Here is a 16,971-nt window from a genome sequence, read left to right as displayed (position 1 = left end):
TTTCCGAAAACAAAGGCTGGAGAGACACCGTATTTTGTAGAGCTTGGAAACTGTGCTCCCTAATTTATATGAATCACAAGACCATGTCAGTGGTTTCAAGTGATTTGAATCAATTCAATGACTCTTTCTCCTGTTTACAACAAATTCCATTATCTTCTTGCATCTGAAGGACCATATATCTGATTTTTCTCTGCATAACTGATATTCTATCAAACTGTTTCTTACTTGATCCACTAACAATGTGTCTGTGCCTCTTTCATTTTGTTGTAAGATTTACTAATCTCTTTATGATGCTGGTTCCAATATAAAGACTGTTCTCCATAAAGTACCAAAGACCAGCTATCACCTTAAGTCCATGATTCATTCACAGAAATTAGGATGCTCGCAGTCCATCACCAGTTTTGACTGGTTTTTGACTGACCTACAGCAATCCCAAGGTTTTGCTCACCTTAGCAGCACTGCCTCGTCTTTAATCATATTCCTCCATGGATAGGACCAGTGGTAGTGAGTCATTGCAGCAACGGAAAGCTTTTCTAAGTAAAAGAATGACTAAACACTGGAATATATTGTCATATGGAGGTGAGGGTGTACTCTCTAAGGGTTTTGAGGTACAAATATCTCAGCCAATTAAAAATTATTTTTCCCCCATTGTCCATGCCTTGCCTTGTTTGGAAGTGCTGCTTCTGCATCATGAATAGCAAAACCGGATGTGCATGCAGACTGAAATTGCTGCTGTTCAAAATACAGCATCAGTATATCTGTTTTCATTAAATAGAGAGTGGGATTATGAAGTGTGGTGCCTGAAATCCCAACACATGGTTACTTTTCGTGTTTAATTCTGGAAGGTCTGAGGACAGAAGTCAGAGCAGCAGAGTATCATACTTATACACCTCCTAAGAACGTTGAACAATGTCAGCTAGCTATCAAGAATTGGCTAGGTAGAGTCTACAAAGGAAAAGAGGAGAGGCCGTGTGTCTTCTAGAAGTCTCTTTCAACTTACATTTTATATAAAATGTGAATAACTCCTTTGACTTAAATTAAGAAACACTACACTAAATTGGGTTCGCAAGATTTGATTTTTCTTACTCTATGGAGATTTTACTTGCCATAATGTAAGAAAGACTTTAAAGAGACTGACAGAAATACTTTTCATTGTATTTACAAACAGCCCTCTGTGTAACCATTTTGTGCAGATAAGAAACCTAAAGATGTTTTAAAGGAAATTAATTACTTAGATACTTCTATGCTATTGAAGCTTTCACATGTGGTGCAGCACTGATTTTCCTATTTCAGTTATCACTTATCATTATACATTTACTGCTTTGGTATCCATCTTCTCAACTTTCTTCTATTCGGTCATCATCTGAGATAAATAGGTTTTATTCGGCATTCCCAGAAACCCTTTTGAAGCTATCTCATTTTAAAAGAGAAACAAGTATATTTTTAATACACATGTGTTCAGCATTAACCTTTTTAATCATAGATTCTTTAGGCTAATAAAAAGTAGTAAAGAGAATACAACCAACCAGAGGAAAAACAGAACCCTTCTGAAATCACCAATTGGGAGTTATCCAGACTGAATCGAACTTTGCATACTGTTGGGGTTGGATTTTGGAAAAACAGCATGAAAATGATTTTCCATATTTTCTCAGACACATTTTATCCCTTCATGGTATTTGTTTTCTTTTTTTTTTTTTAATTTTTTATATTCTAACATTTTTTGTGTGCATGTATGTCTTCCAAATGTACAACATACTCAGCATAAATGAAAGATGTCCCACTCCCTGAGCTTTTCCTTTCATTTCAATATCTTCTGCTTCAGATCACCTTGACCTACTGCCCAGACCAGTTTGGAAAGTTGTCTCTTTACTGGTTACTATTTCTTAGTGAACTTGTGTTATTTGAAACTAATGTAGAGTGTAGCCAGCCTATAATTACTTATTTTTGCAAAGCAGCATTTAATGTGGGTCACTAGCAGAAAATCCTAATAGCTTCCAAAAGAAGAGAGTATGTTTGTTTGGCAAAATTATTTCAAATTAACAGCAACTTAAGCTTTGAAAAGCTTTTTTTTTTTGTTCTGTGTTTGAGATATTGAAAGCAAACATGGAAAAGGCCTGACAATTGTGCAGGAAAGGCACTGCAAGCAGGAGGCTGGGAACCGTGATTTTCAGCTTCAGAGGAACCATTTAAATTCTTAATGGCAGCTTCTCAGATAAAGAGAAAACAGCATTCTCTGAAGGGTAGCCAGCTGTTTAAGGCTCAATAATCAGGCTTTTATTTGGCCTGCCTTCTGGAGTTGCTTCTATCAGAGATAGTCATGCTGGCAAGCAAAATAAAGAGTTTTTATGTCATAGGATATATACTTGTAATGCTTTCTTAAAGAGCCCAACATAATTTTAGCCTGAAAAATGTCTGCTGGACATAGATCTGTCTGTACTAAGCACAAGTGCATTTGACAGGCATTAAAAAAAAATAGATTTTCATGTGGCTTACTCATCATGATTTCCAGAACTGTCACCATGTGCTCAGGTATTTTCTTTTAATATTCAGATATGTTTGAGTAGAAATAAATGGCCAACAGAGATGGACAGAGCCTTTATACCTCTTCATGTTTCCATCTCTGTTTATTCCACAATAATGTGAATGGAACAGATTCCCTGATCCTCAGACAAAGAAAATTCAGTTGTACTGTAAGAAGGCCACACAGACAGCATAAGTAGAACTCATTCTACCCTTTTATTGGACTATGGAGTAGGACAGGAATCAAAACTGCAGTCATTTGTCCAAGTCAAATTCTTTCTGATTTTTGTGGAAAAGTGACTTGAACATGGGCAGCAGAATTTATCACTATTACTCAACGTTATACTTTTGAGGCCTGTATACCCTCATTTAATTTATATACTTTTGGAAGACATCTCTTATTTTTCTTGTTCAGCAGGAAGAATTTTCTCTAAGTAATATTCCTTGTGTCTTTTTGGACATTTCATCATAATTTTTAGAACTATGTTTGACTGTCCTTTGAAATTTTTCCTCAGTTGACAAGTATTTGTCCCATCCTTTCCTTACATTTTTTAACATCATCTACTAATGTTTAAGGTCCCACGTCACCCACTTTTACACTGCTGATTTTATGTTTTGTGCAAATATTTCTAGCCTCTGTTTTGAGAAATTTCCTTTACTTATATTTATTCATTGCCTAAAAGTGCCTCAGAACAGGTGCTTCACCTTCCCAATATCTGACAAAAATGCCATGGGCAGTGCCAGGCACAGCACTGCTGGAGGCAATGGAGGACAGAGCTGTCTTTTGTGTGCCTGGCTTTATGCAGGATTTAAACTCATATAGATTCCTTCTAAATGTAGCTTTTGCACTTCTAAATTCTGCAGTAGTGCCCTCTGACAAAAACCCTGAATATTTCTGAGAACCAAGTTACTTGAATTTAAACATCTGAATACAAACCTAGTTTCACACTATGACTTGAATGTTTATTTTTACAATATGTTTGGTTCTATCCTAAGTCTTATGATAACTAGATGTGTTGCAATAAGTTATTTAGAATGTTTTTTATTAAGCTTCATGGTCTTTTTTCTACATTTTTCCAGTACTGCTCAGATGAAGAAATGATTTAAAAAAATCACATACAATGAAACCACTAAAGTCATACGTATGACTTGTGTCTCTAAGTTCTTTTTGAGTTATTATTTTGGGGTTTGTTTTTTTTTTTTAATAAACAGATTTAATTTCCTACTTTTTCATTTTTAAAAGAAAATATGGGAGAAAAATGTTATTGGAAAAATTTTTAATTTTATGTCTTTTTTGAACTATAATAAATGGCATGCTGCTGCTGATGATGAACCAAGGCTATCTAGTAACTGACACTGTGTTTTGTGTTTATCATCTCCTCACAATAAGATCCAGCATTCTGGTTTTTGTCTTGACTTACACTGAATTTTTTAGCTTGGAAATATCAAATGTTTTAATGACATTTTTTGTCTTTTATTCCCATGTCCATTATTTCAGTTTTATGCTTCTGAGGTAAAAATCCTTCAAGTTGTAATGAAGAATCCATATCCTTTTTCTATTCAATCAGGTTTGAGTTCTGATAGTCTCAGATGTGATTAAAGTTATGCAGTTTTTTTAGCAGTTATACCAGCCAGCATGATTAATAGGTCATCCATTATTCTTAGATAGGTTACATTTACTCTAACCTTCTATCACTGAGAAATTAGATTTCCATTTCATTTTTACCCTCTCTATTCACTTTTGATGAAAATCCATATCATATTATTGTCCTTTCTTATATTTACCAAGCAAAAAATGAACAATATTTGTCACTCAGCAGAGTCAGAAGAATTTCAAGAGATTCTTACCTGTAATTCTGCTTTTCATTTCCTATGTGAAATCTGTCATACTGTGAATATGCCCAGTTTCCTTCCCAGTCCATTAATTCAATTCTTAGAGAATATTGCCTCTGACTTGTTATTGCAAAGATAAATTCATTTCCCAGCCAATGTTCACCTGATGGACTACCAAAGCCCTAGAAAAAAGTTGGCAAAACAACTAGATGTAATTGTTGTAACTGATAGAACTTTTATACAATAATAAAACCATCAATATATTTTACCTATACATATAAATTACTGGTCATAGCTTTCTGTGCTCCAGTTTGATTATCTCTATAATGATTCTACTAATACATGCCATGTAGGAGTGTCGTGCAGGCTAGCTAATATTTGAAAGGGCAGTTGGGGTTATCAGTGGAAAATCACTTTCCAATTACAAGATATTAATAGTGTGATGTTATATTTGCACATCCTTCAATGGCAATACTGGATAGTCATATTCTACAACATATTTCATATAGCGTTAAACCTAGTTATCATTAAGACAGTTAAGTCAAAACACAATTCTGCTATACAGTATAAAAGGTTAAAGAGTTTAATTTAGCCTAGACTATACACTGAATTCAAGTTAAACATGGATGATATCTCATGTCTTAACTTCTAAAGAAGAACGGACCATTCCTTTGCTGTCAAGTTTCTGCCACAGCCAAAGGAAGGCTTTTAGTTTAAAATCCTCTTCTGTATATAAGATCTACTGGATAGGTGTCTGTGAATGATCCTCAGTTGTAGCATTTATATACTTCATTCTTTTGTTTTAACTGGCCTACCTGAGCAGATATTTGGTGCTCGCTATTACTAGAGGCTTAGAAGATGTGCCACATTTAACTGTGCGGAGCTGAGTACACAAATTTATGTTTCAAACACACATAATCAGCCTATTGGCTCAGAGACCATCAAGTGATACTTATAACAAAGTGTTTAGTCTGCAAGAATTGAAATTCAGTAGTCTGTGGTGAGTCTCAGAGAAGGCTCAAAGTTAAATATGGGAGGACATTAATAGTTGGCTTTTCCTTTCCTGCACACTATTTTATTATACTCTTTCTCAAATAGAGAATTTCCTATGTAAGTCCCTGTAAATACTGGTTGTAGACAATACTGGTGATATCTTGCTTTTGCTATCTGCAGTGTGAAGTCCTGCTCCTCAAGCTTTCCCCTGGTGATGCTTCTGTATCTATCTCTCACCTACTGCTTTGATTGCATTCACGTGCATGTTTGGCATCATGCACGCTTCCTAAAACACAAAAACCTTGTTCCTCACCTGCATAAACCCTGTCTACAGCTGACATACTCTTCTGTATGTTTTCACTATTTACCATCTGTTCCTTCAATCTTTTCCATCTCCTAACCTTCTCTCTTTGCCCTGTGACTGTCACACACGGTCTCTCCTGTTCTAGCAGCTTTGGCAGTGTCATACCAGAGCAGTCAGTGGTTTGTCTGCGATATTCTCTTTCACCACTGGTCATTGCCACTTGTCTCAGGAAGGCAAAATATGCTCTACAGTGACTACTTAACAGAGAGTTTGTCTTCCTAAAATCCAGAAAGTAGAATTTGAACCATAGGTGTTCATATATCAGCCAAAGTATGTTTCTTTGCAGTCTACATGGTTTCTGATTCACAGAGGATATAATACTGTTGTTATCAGCTGTCTCCCTTTAAAAGAAGATATTCGGGAAATCCTTTCTCCCTTTTTCCCAATGCCGGCAAGCTAACCTGACTCCCCTTTGAACTGTGGTTCTATTGAATTATATTTGTCTTATCTTATTTAGATTGAAGCCTATTCAGGATGAAATACATGTGGGTTTTTTTAACGTAATGTGTTCCCATATGTGTTCTATATAAACTCCAGACATCATATATAACTATTTTGAAATAATAATTACAATTTTTTTTCTTCACATTTACACTTCATTCTCCCTTTTCACATGTACTGTTACACTAACACGACAATCTGTCATTAAGTGGTTTGTTCTTCTGACCACAGGAAATGAAGTTGCAGCAAAAGGGAACTGGAGGAATATAAAAAGCAATATAAAATTATGAGGAAAGCTACCACATTAGTTAGAAAAAACTAAATCTTACTATAAGGAGCTACAATATTGAAACCCAGATTAGAAATGCCTAAACAGTGATTTTTATTTTTTTTTCTTGTCAAGGGCAACTTCTTTTAAATAAAATCCTTGCTTATATGAAAAGAAAACCAAGGAAGTAAGTGGAAGACAAAACATATCTCTGAAGCAAGGAATGTTCCTAAGAAGTTGTGCATTTTTTAAATACTTAATATGGCTGGGAAAAACAATAAACCAACAGGCACTCAAACTTTCATAGATCTGAAACAGAGAGCATCAGTACATTTCTGTTGAGTACAGAGTTGGGAACCATCTCTTCAAGTATCATTTTATTATACCAAATTCTACTGCTTCCAACCTGTATTTAGTCTACAGTTTACGGCCACTATTTTAAACCTGAAGAAAGACTTTCATGCTTGTTAGTTTTTCCACATATTTTGGCTGACTTTCTAACTACACAGCTTTCCCTGTTTGTATCTTGGTCTGTCACTGCTGCAAAAACACTACTATTTTGATGCTTCTGTGCACAGAAGAGAATGATGTGCAATTAACAAAACCCCCTGAAAATCATAATTAAACCTTCCCTTCTCAGATGGTGGCAGAGAAAATGGTTGTGCCAGGTTCTTTTGATTTGCCTTCAAGATCTATAGCCTTCAAAGTATAAAATATAAGATCAAATCAAATATAAAGTCTCTTTTTTTATTTTTATTTTTATTTTTTCATTCAGCCATAATGCTTAAGGAAAACAAGCTTTTGCAATTGTTATGTCCACCTGTCCTTTATTTTTGTGCAATATTTTTTGAACTCATTTTTGAAATGAGTTTTCAGGAGAACTGGTATCTGGGATGAGCTGCTGCTGAGAGAAATGTTGAAGAAGGAACTCAACAGCTGCCTATTTCACTTGCCTATCAGCAGGCTCACACCAGGCAGCCAGGTGCAGATGCTGAGCATGTATTGCCTTAGAGAATCCTTAAATATCTGGGAGAGATTTGAGGGACATAAAAGGGGAACTCAAGCTATTGTCACAAAGGCTCTTAGAAAATAATAGAGATTCATGAGATTATTAGTAATAAAAATAGGACTTCTATGCAGGACACAGGACAAAAAAACACAGAAAAGCAGAACTCATTAATTTTGCTGTTCATGAGATAGTTCAGTAGTTGTTCAGTAATGAAATTTCAGTAAGGAAATGTAACCATTTTAGTTAGTGATGTAAACACAAGCCATTTATGCTTATACTGCTGCTTAAATCTGTGGGGTCCCACATGTTAAGGTGACTGCAGCCTTGGCTAGGACCATGCTTATCATCTTCTATAGACAAGGAGGTTGGATTTGAGAAGGACTTAAAGCATAGTTCTGAATCTTAAAAGTTGACATTACGACTCACGTATTCAGACTCATAGCTGCCATGAAATGTTTTTGTTTCCCAGTACATGTATACTCTGCCAACATACTCATTGGGTTTTGCATTCATATTGCTATAGCAAATACTTTCAGAATTATTTGAGTTAAAGTTTTGTACTTAAACTCAAGGAAGTAAATTAAGTCATCCAAGTCATCCTCAGCTATCAATCTTCCAGGAATAGGAACATCTGTGTTTCATGAATGTGTTTGTTTGTAGTCAACTACATTTTAAGTACCTCTGAAACCCGGTAGGTAGTAAACACTGCTCCAAAATTACATTTTAAATGACTATGAGACACTATTTTGTCATTAACTTTCTACATTTTGCTCATTGTATGTTTCCAAGTAGAGGGATTAATTGTTAAAATTTAAATCTTATTCCAAATATACTAATTTTCCGTAGAAATTTCTGTAACATTTTGGAAGGAGTGCCAAATCAGAGCCTTGAACTTCCCAAAACAGTGCTTAATGTAATGGGAAAAGTTCAGAAATTTCGAAAAGTTTTCAGAGGTCTCCTACATTATCCTTGTTAGCACTCTGGAAGTTGGGAGAATATAGCAGGGAAAGACTCAGAGGTACTAGGATGAAGCAAAGGAGTCTTATGGCTCTTTATGCCTATAACTATATCGTATATTGTGTAAATTCTGATATAGTGACCAATAGTTATGTAAAAAAAAAAAATAAATTGTAATTTGTTTTTCTTTTGTATGCACTAAACCACTTACAACCAGGAATCACAGACACAAGTCCATGATTTCATAATTTCATAAATTTTATATATTTTTTACATCAGCTTGTTTCCAATTGCATGGTGATTAACAGTCAAAACTACTAAGGCACTCACAAGCACAAAGAAACAAGCTTCAATACTTGTTTTAAAAATGACCTTAAGAATTTACAAGTTGATGATTATTCAAAAATAATAAGTAGGGTGCAAAAGAGTTTTATTAGCTTTGGCAAAATCTGTGGGGGTATTTGGCTTGAATCATGTTACTCCAAATTCATTAAACAATTATCTCTCTTATATTATTTATTTTGCCTGATAATGCTCGTAGGAAGCTTTGACTTTTTATAGACAAAACAAAATTGAAACCAGACACAGTCAATATATCCTATGGGTTCATCTCCTGTCAGACAATTCACTGAATAAAGCAGATAATAAATCAGTGTTTTACAGCAGCAGTGTCTTCTCAGAAGCCGTAAAGAATATTCAGCTCCTTTTGCCTTAGCTGAGAATGTGGAATAGATTCTGTTTAAGAAGATAAGTTCTAAAAAGGTCAGTATACATCTTCATTTAGATCACATTGAATCATTCCTTACAATATTTTAAATAAAGATGTGGTCTATAGAAATGACTTCAGCTTCCTCAGAGAACAAATATCCTAATAATGCTAAATATTCAGAATTATTTTTATAAAATACTACTAAATATTTATTGGCAAGTTCAAAAAATACGTTTAGATTAAAGCCAGAGGTACCTTCTCAAAAGTCTAAAAAAAACCCTAAATTCTTGATATTTTAAAGAATTAAATGGTTATATAATCAGTCCAAGTTTGAAATGTGCATCTCAAAAGCTTCATATACTGCAGCAATTCAGGCTGTTGCTCTCTGTTCTAGAACAAATACATTAGTAGACCTACAGAAGTTCAGTTTTTTCTTTTTTTTTTTGAAAAACATACAGCATAAGTTTATCAAACATCCTTTGTCCAGGTAATGGTCCGCAAACATCTGTTTCCTACAGTGACCCATATACAACAGAGAGTGCATTATCCACAGGCCTCGATTTCAAACTAAATTCCTTACTGTTTAACTAAAAACAGCAGAGCATTTACCACTCAGAAAATTTATACTGAGACCCTCTCTCCCAAACCACCTTCTTCACTCTGAATGGATCATGGAATATATAGGCATTTAGTGTGGCTCCTAGTAAGTGCATCTTTTTAAAGAAAACTCAAGTTTTGTGATCTAAGAAAGATGAATTAGGAGTGTAAGAGATCTTTGTGTGCTGTTCTTTCCAAAGAAATAAATTGCTTGGTTCAGGGCTTTTAGCCCTCATTTAAAACCTGATTTAAAATCTTTAACAAAAAGTTCTAAAAAACCAAAAGTACCATGGTTTCACTTCAGGCAAAAAGAAAGAACATTTGGAGGTAGGGCTTCATTCTCTTTTCTTTTCAAAAGACACTGATTCATCCCATATACCAAAGATGTGTATGACTAGGAGCATAGATACTACAGGGAAGATCAATGGTCAAACCATCTATATGTAAACTTGATCAGGGATTTGAATCTCTGTCCCATAATCTGCCTAAATACCAATCAAACTTAATGGATTGCTTTTTTTCTCTCTTGCTTTGGCTCATCTGCTACTCTAGATAGTTTAAGAACAGAAGGTGACTCATACCAGGGTCAAAATGTCATAGTGCTAATTTTACATGCTAGCCCCGAAGTGAAGAGCTCCTCCAGTGAGTCCCAGATGGAACAGATCAGGCAGGAGATGCTCATCCCTGAAGAAAAAGCTGTTCCATGATGAAAGCACACAACTATCAATTGGTGGGACCTCTGCGACAATTCTACTAAATATTCGAATCACTGATTCGCAAAACAACCTCTTAAAATCTCATCTGGCATTTCCATCTTCTGGTTAAAAAGTATCTTTAGTAGCATTAATCTTTCTCATGGTGCTCTGCTACAGGATGTTAGCATAATTAAGCTGAATCATGATATCATTACATAAAATGTATTGGGTTTTATATGTATGGTATGCCTTACACGGTTATATTAAGAGCCTTTGGAAGACTACATAAGTCTAAGTGGCATACACTAATGGTGTTAAATTGAAACACTTGTGGCAAAACAGACATAAGTATATAGCCATGTGTCAACACAAGTCTTGAAACTGATGTTACCCAGTTATATTTGCATAAGGGAGATCGTGCTGAGTATCACACATTTAAAACACAACTGTGCTCCAATAATAAATTGTGTATAATTTTACATCCAAAAATATGTCCCAAAATAAAAATGCTTCCTTGTGTGGTAACACCTTCTCTGGTGCCTAATCTAGTGATCCAAACCCCTCTGAAACAAATATTGTTTCATTCTTGTTCTCTGAGGTCATACTGTTGAAACGCACACTGTAGATTAAGCCTTGCTCAGTACCAAGTTTCATGTGCATGCTTTCAGAAAACTGAGTATGGTCTCTCACTGCTTTGATATCATGTCTGTCTCCACTGGACATGCTGGATTCAGATTTCAGGTGAAGCAGAGTACATGCTGGCTCTTTTTATGACATGATGAAAGTGACAATTATCTGAGTAACAGTTGCAGTCAGAAGTGACTTTTTATTACACTAGCATGACATGTCATACTTTATCACAGAGGGGTGGGTCTCCATGAATGGCGTTATTCACACAGTATCTTAATACACATTCCAGTCACCAAAAATCATTTCCTTATATCCAAATTACTTGGTAAATATTTGAAAGAAGCAAATTACTTCCATGTCATCTATCCCAGTCCCTTGAAGTAAATGATCTTTTTCAGATGTAACTAACTCATGACATTGAAGTGTACTATCGTCAGAAATGTATTTGTGGTTACAAAATTATTCATGTCTGAAGTGTGCTTTTTTTTTATCCCCTTGTACTCACATAATTCACTCTCATTTTATGTTGCCTATTTAAGCAACATAATTCAATACTACCACTCCCAACTTGTCTTGTTTGTTTACAGTACAGAAGGAACATGCCTTCTGTCTTTTCCAAGGATATGCATTCTCTAGTTTTTGCCTTTCTCACAGGTCCATCCTGTCCTCAAACCCTTCATTTTGCAGGAAGGGCCATGTCGATGTTGCAACATCATTTAGAACATTCTTCAGACTACTGGCAGGGAAAGAACATGAAACTGTTTCTGCAGAAGAAATTGAGATATTCCTCTAGCTCTTTAGCTAGCTAGCTAGCTAGATGGATATAGTACACACAGTGTTATGAAAGCTTTCCACCTTACACAAAACTTTCTGTATTGCTTTCCTATTCCCATCTTCAAAATACCTCCTCACGTTCTTTGAACCAACAATTCTTTCCCTCCAAACGGGTTTGGTAAGCCATAAAGGAAAGGAGAAACTATGAAGACATGCTTTGAACAGCCTCTGCTTCTCTGCTAAGCAGAAGAAAGCAAAACGGAATACCCCATGTGTTAGTGATAAAACCTTCTCAGCTCTGAAATCAAGGCAGTGCTGTGTAAAAATCTAGTTACCTATCAGGAGCAGCTTTATCTTTGTATAATTATATATCTTTGCCCCTGGGGGGAGGATCCTTCACAGGCAAACAATCTGGGGGTAATAAGAGTGAAGATGAAAATCTATATCAATATCAGATCAATCAACAAGCATACGCACATTAAGTGTAATATTTTTTTTTGCTTTGCTTATATTTCTTTGAGTTACTGTTTGTGACAAAATAATAGATTACTTGAATATATCTCAAGTCATAATCAGTGGAGGAAATGTCTAACTGTCATAAAACCACAGGCCTGTTCATAGCTAGGACTCTGTAGCTGGCATATATTTATATATGCATTTTCCACGTGCCAATAAAGGTCCATTTTCTTTAGTCTAAATGCAAAAATTTATCATGAATGACGATCCAAAATATGGGCTTTTCATAAACTCATTCAATCTGGAATAGTCATAGGAAGAGCAGTGTTACTACCTTCAGATCTGTTTGATAGTATTTGAGTTCTTATTTAAAGAACACAGGAATGTGGCAAATATATCAATAATATTAGACTACTGTGAATGCAAGAAGTGAGAAAATTTTACAGCCATATCAATGCATAACATAGCTTAAATACTTATAATACGGAAAAGGATCTAAAATTAATTCAGAATAGCTAGCTTTAAGAAAACCAAGAGTTACGATAATGTTTCCACAATATGAGCATTCAATTTATGAGCAAATTTATTTTTTCTGTCAAGAACATTCTTCTCAGCCAAGCCACATGGTTTATGTAATTTTTGTTTAAAGAAAAACACATCTGAAGTTGTTTTATGTTAAAATAATGGAATAAGAATCATGAGGCTTATACAAACGTATTTAAAATGTGCCCTGTTCATTTGTATGCAATTGGCCTCTCACTTGAAAAGAAAGTGAATAATCTAATGTGACTGGAAGGAGTTGGAGCTCTACCCATAGTTGTTTGATTCTTCAAGTGTTTGGAGAGAAAAAAGAATATGCACACAGTTTGTAAATGGACAAAACTGCAACAGAAAAACAGCCATCATCAATTAATGTTACAAAAGGAAACAGCAAAACAGCTTGATTTTTTGCCTCTTTTCTCAGGTCAAGCACAATGTTAATTGTGGTGAGGACCTATTTTGAAAAAGAAAAAAGTGAAAGTTAGTATTATTACTGAAGCAATATAGAGTTTAGAGTCAGGAAAGGTAGGCAGAAAGAATAATAAAACCGAAACCTGGAACTGAAACCTTCACAAGATAAATTAAAATAAGACTTAAAACAGATGGAGACCATAAAAGGAATTAAAAGGCCATCTTATGAAACAGGAGCTAGACACTTTGCAAATAAAAATTAAATATAAATAACATCTGGAACTTTTCAGAATGAACTGGAAGAGTGTGCTAAGAAATAAAACCTTTGCTGGAATGGTAGCTCTTTCTATGAATAATTCAAGTACATCTATATGCCCAAATACCAACTTGCAGTCTGTAGGACTTGCAAGGACTGATGAGGTGAAAACATGAGGTGACCAGCAACCTGACTGTCATAAATTAGAGGGTCTTCCAGGAAAAGGGTGGGACTTGTGTCCAAACTAGAGTTTACTCAGAGGTGAACTCTGTGAAGTATATGAAAAAATAAAAACCCTCAAGCCTTGAAGGAAATCAAAGTCTGAAGAGGTGTTCAGCTGTCTTTTAGGAAAGCAGAAGACACAGATTACCAGATTTGTTATACTAGTTAAAATTTACTGATGCTCAAAGGAAAGTCAAATTATTCCAGATAATATAATGTAAATGCCCACTATAACTTCATACAGCAATACTTGAGAAAGTTCTTTTAACCACCTCTGTGATCTCAGTGATGCAGAATTTAAGCCTTAGAAGAGCATAAATTATCTTGCTCTGGCATCATACCACTTTGGCACTACAGAGTTAGCCGTCATTTTGACCCAACAGCTTTGAGAGAAAAGTAAAAGAAACTCCAACAGAAATGGAAGTGGTTTTGTAGGTGTGCTTTTCAGGCACACACAAATCCTAGTGGTGATTTCTGAGATAAATTGACAGCAGACTTGTATTAACCACTGAACTGATGTTGGACCCTTAGGTATTACTCAGGAGAATGAGATTCAGGAGGTGTGTAATTCACTGCTGAATGTCATTCTTGCCCCAGAGAACCAAAAGAAGAAACAGCTGCCAGTTAGAAAGATGGGAGGTGGTTGCCATAAAGCTGTGAGAATTTCAGCTATGAGTCTAACACATACAAGTGATCCTAATCTAATTCATTACATGGTGAATGATTAAAAAAGCAATAGCTTGCTTTCATCAGAGAAAGGAAAATAGCAATATTGTAGCAATAAAGCATGTAGTACAATTGAATACTGACATACGGGGGGAAAAAAAACAAAAAACAATTCAAACAACCAGACCTGGTTAGGAAAAGAATTATTGCAGGCTGGCTAAGGCACGCAATTTCAAATACCTATTGAGAGTCTTTCTCCAATGACAGAAAGCAAGAAAATAAAAGGCCTGAGAAAATAAAGATCTGAGGAAGCCCCCAATAAGCTTGTTCCCCCAAAAACCCCTCTAGAAAACTGATAGTGAATTTGGGCTATTGAGTGGGGAATAACTTTGGTGAAATTCATGGGAATTAATAAACCAGACATGTTAAAACTCTAAAGAATAGGGAATCCAACAATCCATCATCTAATTTGGCAAAAATAGACAGTAACTGGGAAAGATTCATTTATCCAAGAACTAAAAGTTGGAAACTGGGAAAGAACTCTTGATAGCCAAGTTATCACATGAGCTGATAATCTGCTTGGATTTGATTATTGATAATGACTGCCTATTTAATGCCAGAAACTGTGTCTTAGAAAGTAAGCTTGTGTAAATACCCCTTCTAAAAGCAGCCCAGGTTTACAGATGGTAAATAATAGTTCTTAAAATTATATTCCCTTTCTAGAGGTCAAAACTCTAATAGTGTTTTACATTCATTCTTCAGGCAAGGAAAAATGAAAAATGGCTGAAATCTGCTGCAGGGTGATCTTAGCTGCTGTTGTCAAAGAAATTATTTGTTGCTCCATTTCATATTTTTCTGATAAGCAGTGAATAGTATCATGGAAAATCCACTGCAAAATGTGAAAGAACAGATGTAGTAGGAGCTGATAAGAAAAGTATGGGAGGATGAACTCACAGGGTTTCCTCTGAATTTCTTCCAATTATTATTGGAACAAACAATACAAAACTGAAATGGCCCAATGGCACAAAGGCACAGCACAAGACTGGGTAATATTGATAAGCACATATGCCTCTAAGGAAGAAGATGCCATAACCAATCTGGCACAACAATAAGCCTGCATAAAAGATTTTGTATTCATTAGCTACTGCTTTAGTTACCAAAGAAAGGTAACTTCATTTTACAGAGTGGAGATTGGATGTCAGGGGAAACGGATCCAAAAGAACAAGAAGAAAAAGTATCACTATTACTGTAGTATCACTGACATTGTGGCAATTAATGTATGTATGTTGTAAATTTCCTACTTTCGGAAGATTTGTTGATGCTTTATTTCTCTTTTAACCTGTTTCCTTTTTTGGTGTCCGGAAAATACATTAAACAGTAATTGAAGTACTTCCATGTAAGCTGAAGTCACCACCATGAAACTGAATCAAAGACAATGATTACGTCCTTGTTGCCAGGGCACTCCTGTAACCCAGCAGCACTGTCACTCATCTTCCCAGAGGATACTCCATGCTCACCCTTCCTACGTTACCTGCTATAAGGATCTCAGCTGAGAGTCAGAGAAAATGTGCAATGGCCTCCTAAACTGGAACAGCCATTAATTTGTGATGGTATTAGCAGTACTGCAGGTTGGTCGCGTGAGTCCTGGTCCAGCTTAGAAGCTGACAATCCGTAATTAGTTGTAACAGAATAATTTCTACAGTTTTCCATATTCTTTTCCAATAAAAAGTAAATGCACTGAAACTAAAGGCCCAGAGACGACTTATTGCTGTTATATGGTTTATTTCTGTTGAATCGGGGGCCCTAGTGAGATACAAGCACAAAAAAATGTCTTAGCAAATCTGAAAACCTGTATCTGAACTATGGCCTGAGAGAACATATATTAAGTTCAATCAATCCAAGTAAGACCAAGTACCATTGTGCTCCTCATCACACTACCCAGTTTCCCATTGGAAGAAATGCCAGGTAGATTATTAGGAAGAAGAAGGAATGTGATCCAATAGATATCACACACCATCTCTGAACTTCTCATTAAGGGAATTAAATTAACTAATTAATTTAATTAAGGGAATTAAACCAGTGGTGTCATTGCCTTGAAGCTCAGACGCGGTCACATATTCCAACAAATCACAGAGCATTCACCAGCCTCAATCATTCAACATGTGGTGACATAAGATAATCACAGGGTGTAGCTACCCTGATGAAATAATTCATAGAAGCAGAGACAAGCCTAAATCCCACCTTTTCTCATTACTTACTTATAGGATAACTATCAGTAAAAGTCCAAAACAGATCCTTTTTATTTGATAAAAGTGATCTCTTAGAAGACTATGGCATTCCTAAAGAGAAACAAAACTAATTTGGACTGCTTGAACTAGACAAACCCAACATAATCGGTCCTGAACAGACTCACACTGTTTTAAAGGAAAATTTGAGAAAAATGTTTGAGTAAGTGAAGGGATATATGTGAAAAAAGGCCATATGGGAAAACTTTAAAAATATGGTCTATTTTCATTAAATGGTCTAAGAAAAAGCACAGGAGAGAAAAATTGAATAGGTCTCGATAATTTGTACAATATGTATAAATTAAACCAGCCCATGTATAGGAAACAACTTAGGTTGCATATACA

General features: G+C 35.4%; 1 protein-coding gene across 1 annotated transcript in view; it reads right to left on the bottom strand.

Moving 5' to 3' along the window:
- ANGPT1 (angiopoietin 1) overlaps positions 1-16,971 on the bottom strand; it is a 156,833-nt gene that overhangs the window by 37,066 nt on the left and 102,796 nt on the right. The window contains exon 7 of the mRNA XM_057408208.1: positions 4,369-4,535. Within this exon, the coding sequence (XP_057264191.1) occupies positions 4,369-4,535 (167 nt within the window). The remainder of the gene's footprint in view (positions 1-4,368; positions 4,536-16,971) is intronic.

Source organism: Pezoporus wallicus, unplaced genomic scaffold, assembly GCF_028554395.1.
Source record: "Pezoporus wallicus isolate ANWC-B61680 ecotype Strahan unplaced genomic scaffold, APGP_CSIRO_Pwel_v1 contig_3815, whole genome shotgun sequence".
In the NCBI taxonomy this organism is placed as follows: Eukaryota; Metazoa; Chordata; class Aves; order Psittaciformes; family Psittacidae; genus Pezoporus; species Pezoporus wallicus.
The sequence above is the reverse complement of the archived record's forward strand: the minus strand, read 5'-3'. Positions and strand labels throughout refer to the sequence as shown.